Here is a 5702-nt window from a genome sequence, read left to right as displayed (position 1 = left end):
TGGAAGGCTGGCAATGACGTGCGGCGAGACATTATTCCGAATACATTCTTGTACACGTACTAAATAACGGATAAACGATACTGTTTCTTCGCACCTATAAATAGAACGCTTCTTCTTCTTCTTCTTCTTCTTCTTCGATAGGCTAAAGTTACCTTTAGTTCGCGATCTTCGGATCGATAGGATTGCCAATGATATCTTTTAAGAAACACGTACTCGTGTTTGACATTCTCACTCACCGATTCACCATCCCCCCCTTCCACTCCTTCGTGCCGTATTAATTCCATCCAAGTTCTATGTCTTCGATCTTTATGTTCAGTTCTTCGAACGAAGTATCGATTCCAGGTTCGTCGTCGAATCCACTGTTTAGTTCGATCTTCTGCCAACAATAAACAACGAAACACGGTCACGAACACGAGGGGTCGATCGAACACGCCCGTATTATATATGCGTTATCGTATATCGAGAGAAGAAACAGTAAGTTACAGAGAAAAGAACTTAACGAACCTGTAACGCTGCAATTTGCGAAGGGTCGCCGACCAATAAAATCTGCGTTTCGTTATCGTTTAAATCATCGATCGCTTTAGAAATCTGAATCTGTCCATCTTTTTCTGTGATCTTCGGTTATACAGCACACAACACACGGGAACACGAAACGAGAAGAGAGAAACTTTTTGAAAAACATTTTCCAAGCGTATTCCAATTCGCAAAATGTCTTCTGAGATTTACCTTTAACGATGGACTACTACCATTTTCTCGTATAACGTTCGACCTACTACGCTTATCTTTGCCCCGACTAGAAGATTCTTGAATAGATTCTTGGCAAAGAACGTCGACGCTGCTGCTGTCGTCGTCGTCGTTGTCGTCGTCGTCGTCGTTGTCGTCGTCGTCGTCGTCGTCCTCGTTATCGACTAACGCGTGTGCGGTTCTTTTGTGCATAACAAGGGTACTACTTTGTCTATATCTCCTGAAGCAAACTTTACATTCGAACGGACGTTGTTGCGTGTGAACCTAGGAAATAAAGAAGCGTATCGTGTACATGGTGGTATCAGCGATATTATCCGTTGTCGTTCGTCGCATCGTCGCTCGTACAAAGTTACTACTACTACTACACTACTAACAAGATGATGTTTGTAAAGACTAGAATATTCGGTGAATCGTCTTCCACAATTTTCGATAGAACAGACGTAAGGTTTCTCGCCTGAGTGAATTCGTATATGATTCTTATAATTTGTAGCACTGGCAAAAGCTTTGCCACATTTTGGTTGTGTACATTTGTACGGACGTTCACCGGTGTGCGTTCTCACGTGAACCTATAGGCACATACAGAGAGAGGACACACAATTAGCTCGACCAAATGTCCACGTCGCACCACCACCACCACCACCGTCTGCTCTGTGTATACAGAGAGTTACTGTACAATTTCATATTTTACCCTCTCTCACCTTTCTAATATTACTCGTAGTAAAGGAACGACCACAACCGTCGAACGGACACAAGAACGGCCGTTCTCCGGTATGCGTTCGTACGTGTTTTAGTAAATCTCCGGAAGTCTTGAAACTTTTGTCGCATGTTTCGTTTGGGCATTTGTACGGCTTCTCTCCGGTGTGCGTACGCAGATGCGCTTTTAAACTGTATCCTGTCGAGAAGCTCTTCTTACATTTTGGATGCGTGCATCTGTACGGTCGTTGACCAGTGTGAGATCGTTCGTGAACCTGTTCAACAATACTGCTTTATACCAGATGTGGTTTTATATAATGTTTCGTCGTAATTCTAACTAAAACCTTCGAGAGTCGTACACTACACAGGTTTATCAGCAGCTCGGGCTCTGCCGCCGTTATTGTGAATTCATCTCGACTTGACTTGTAATTTCGAATAACGATTTTTACCTTCAGATGATGGGGTGTACTGTAAACCTTTGTGCAACCCTCCCTTGGGCAAGGATGCCTGATTCTCGATGCCGGCAGTTTGCTTAATAAAATCTTGGAATCCTTCTTCTTCGATTTACCACTCTCAATTTCCCACAACTCTTTGCCGACGTCAAGGTGCCCGGTCACCATATAAGCGTTACCATCGATGAACTCCACGTGCGGATAAGTATTTTCAACGTTTTCTATAGTGGTACCACGAGCTTGAACCAACGTTGCTGGATCTAATTCCACTTGGAGCGGCTTGCCTTCGGTAAATTCCGCGATGTCTCGCAACAATATAGTATCTCCATTTTCCAATTCTAACGTTGTTTGTCCTTTCAAATCCACCTCTGTACGATATGTTAATAATAGTTTACAAATATTATAGAAGAAATGTTACCAATCTTATGAGAGTTATTGAATTATTCTCTGTACATGCAGCGTTAAACCTTGAAATTTATAGATTCTACTATCGATTCTACATCTTGCGTCAATTTAATATACATATTTCTAACCATCGTCGTTGAAATTATTGGCAACAAATGCTTGTGTTCCATCGGGCAATATAGTTGTTCGTCCAACGTTAACTCTTCCGTTTGATCATTTCCAGAACTGTTCTCGTTAATTAGAACTGATAGGCATTCCAATATATCCGTACGATTGTTCTGTAAAATAAAAAGATTAGAAGGAGGGTTTACTTTTTGATATAATATGCTGCTAGATCGGTGGAACACGGGATCTATGGATAATGTCACGAAATGCTCATACCTGTGTCTCGTCTAACATGGTTTCGACATCTCGAGTCACGAAACGATTTGAAAGTTCTGCGCCTTGTGCCGACATATTTCTCTACAAATCCAGAGCTGCGAACAAAGAACGTTTCGCGATGATCGCCGATGATCCACGTCATTATTTTGTGTCTTAGTTTCGTGTCCGCAGGTAAGCATCTGTCTTAGAAGAACAGGGATCGTCGACAATTCGTTTACGATGCATTGAAGATTCGCGCGTGTTGCACCAAGTTATGTTTACCAGCAAATCGATCTTTTGCGCGAATCTTTTACAATACGAGTATTTGACACGGGAATAGCCAAGAGGATCCACCAATTGATCGTATCAACTATCCTTTCAACGATCTTATAACGTAGAATACGTATGTAGCATACATACTATGATACTCTTTCAATGGCCGGTAATTGCGATGCACTACTGTCAACAGCTACGTCTAGAACCGGTGCGTCGTCGACTATTGCACTGGCAACTATAAAGACGGTTATAACGAATGACGGAATAGCCACGATCGTCGTGCTCGTGGTGATATGAAACAACTATGCACAAGAAACACGCCATTTTCCTCGTTCACTTGGAACAACCTCACAGCAGACTACGAGTGAAAATTTGAATCGCACATGATAATACGCATAAGGTGAGGTAGAGTCGTCGAATAAAATTCGAATGTCTTTTGTTTCTCTCTCCGCTTTTCTTTATCTTTCTTCCTCCTATGGCGGAATTCAATTTTCGGTGTTTCGCGCAGCCTCGCAATTCACTACCGAAGAATCTTGGGAAATATTACCCATAAACTCAGACACCCGCGAAACACCTCTTGACAGACAACAGATTCTAATAACGCGAAAGCTAAATTACAACAGAGTGTAAAAAGGATGTTTAACAATTTTACGCACCGTTAAATAATCAATTTCGATGGTCTTTAAACTTTTCCTGCAAATACTGCATTATGAAATGAAAGAGAATGAGATCGATAACCTTCTCCGAAACATCACGTTGTACAATCACACGGCCTTAATACAGTTGCATATTTTGAGCGTGGTTCCTCGGTTCTTCTATGTACTTTCGGTTGATCTTCGCAGTCTCGATATCTTCCGACTGCATACTCTTTTTCGGAACATATCGTTCTGCAAAACACATAGTCGGTGTACTACGTCCCTTTGACTACGCGACGACTCGTTTTCGAACGGACTTTCACATTTACCGGATCTCGTTTCCGATTGGTCAAGTTTAACGTAACTACGCTTTCGTCTAAAATGCGAATAGATATTTAAATGCTACTTGTTCTTCGTTTGTTTTCTTTAAATATTTGCTAAATTTACGAATACAATCGTTCAACGTATGTTCAAATAATACTCTATCTAAATAAAAGAATGCATACAGGTGTACAACGCGTCGCGAATACATACGTAGGAGTATGTAGTAGATATAGGTGGAGAACGTTACGTGGTGGAATGGTGTCGTTCGTTGATCTGAAGCACGGTGTGTTTAACTATACTAGAATTTTATCTATATTGCGTTAGCCTGTATTATTAATCATAAACAGGTTAAAGTGGACCGAAACTGAAGATCGTCGTTAAATTCCGTTCGTTCTTTTCTAAAACAATTGTTCGAATGGTTATCGATAAGATGGTAATTTGATTTTGTTCGTTTATATTGAAAAATGGAACACAGTTTTATCGAGGAGTGTCGTCGACGGGGGATAGTAAAATAACAAATACGTGGAAATTGGTTCGGATGTGTCTCGGGTGACCGTAGAGATTATTCCCTGAAATATCGTACGATATTTCGTTACGTGCAAAATTACAGGACGGTGACAGAGTCGATAGAGTAATTCGTTGACGTACGTCGATGTACCATAATTAGACTATACACATGTACACACATGTTCGACGAACGTATAATCGACAAGACTCGTACACAGGCTCGATTGTTGTTAATAATCGCGACGGTGTGGTTTTGGTTAATTCAACGTGCCATGTATTTATCGAGTGTACCGATAACTGAATTTCAGTAAACGGGTAATTAATCCCTTGATCTTTTCTTCTTTTTCCTTACGATTGCTATTGTTGTCGAAGGAAATTTTGCTTTTAAATTCTACTGCAATTAAATGCGTAATTGGCATTTTGATGACTTCAGGCCTAGGATGCACCAGGACCAACCGATAGATGTTTCATTTTGGATAACAAGGCCGTTTTTCAGATCTAAAGATAAAATTGATCTTGGCAGAACGCTTAAGATGTTTGCCTCGAAGGCTCGAACGTCGAATAGCACCTTTTATATGGAATTGGAAACTGACGAAGTAACAGATGACAAAGAATCAGATTTAAACGAGTCGAAGGAATATCGTGACAAAGATTTCATGGATATTCCTTCTAGCCGTTCTGACGCAACGGTAGAAGATGAAAAGGTGGGAGATTACGATGGACACTCGTTTAGCAAAATTCCTTCTTTCGGCGGTTTCTCACGATTTCGTCCATTTGTGGTGTCAGCTGCAAGTTGTTCCACGGAACATGTTAATACGGAGGAGGGAAACGAGGAGGATGTTCCGTTCGTTCGAGTATCGCACAGTGTGTTGGAATATAGGAGCAGTAGGTATGTTTTGGCATACTTTTCTCAGAACAATGACTGTAATTTAATGCGCCGAGGCGTCGTTCGTTCTTCCATTAACGTGATAATGTACAGGTATTTAGCAACGGATAGGAATTCTCGTCGGTATGCGGTGGAGTCGTACACCATTAGTGAATCGGAGAGCGAAGAAGAATCGGAGGGTGTGAAATCTTCGGAAACGGATTCCGCGATAGTTGTGGATCCTACTGATTCGTACGATTCGACTCTGGAATTAAGATCGGCCGGTAGGACAGACCGTTCAGATTCGAGGAGGAAAAAGGCACGTCGAGTTGCCGAAGAATTGTTGGCTACCGAAAAGAATTACGTGAACGTTTTGCGATTGATCGACCAAGTGTTCCAGTTCAAAGTCGATCAAGAGAATAGAGCGCATCCTATGTTCCC

General features: G+C 41.5%; 2 protein-coding genes across 2 annotated transcripts in view; one reads left to right on the top strand and one right to left on the bottom strand.

Moving 5' to 3' along the window:
* Positions 1–6: 6 nt before the first annotated feature.
* Positions 7–3068, bottom strand: LOC108577778 (zinc finger protein 76-like). Its single transcript, XM_017940980.1, is given in 10 exon segments — positions 7–166; positions 237–376; positions 505–615; positions 727–1008; positions 1119–1310; positions 1443–1712; positions 1887–2257; positions 2423–2473; positions 2476–2572; positions 2676–3068. Coding segments are annotated over 9 exon segments (1551 nt in total). The 5' UTR covers positions 2751–3068; the 3' UTR covers positions 7–166; positions 237–274.
* Positions 3069–4194: 1126 nt separating this feature from the next.
* Positions 4195–5702, top strand: part of LOC108577755 (FYVE, RhoGEF and PH domain-containing protein 4-like) — a 3826-nt gene continuing 2318 nt past the window's right edge. Inside the window, exons 1-3 of the mRNA XM_017940947.1 lie at positions 4195–4322; positions 4830–5285; positions 5376–5700. Of these exons, the coding sequence (XP_017796436.1) occupies positions 4837–5285; positions 5376–5700 (774 nt within the window). The 5' untranslated portion in view covers positions 4195–4322; positions 4830–4836. The remainder of the gene's footprint in view (positions 4323–4829; positions 5286–5375; positions 5701–5702) is intronic.

This window comes from Habropoda laboriosa, unplaced genomic scaffold (genome assembly GCF_001263275.1).
Source record: "Habropoda laboriosa isolate 0110345459 unplaced genomic scaffold, ASM126327v1 scaffold816, whole genome shotgun sequence".
Lineage (NCBI taxonomy): Eukaryota > Metazoa > Arthropoda > Insecta > Hymenoptera > Apidae > Habropoda > Habropoda laboriosa.
This window is presented reverse-complemented; position numbering and strand designations above follow the sequence as displayed.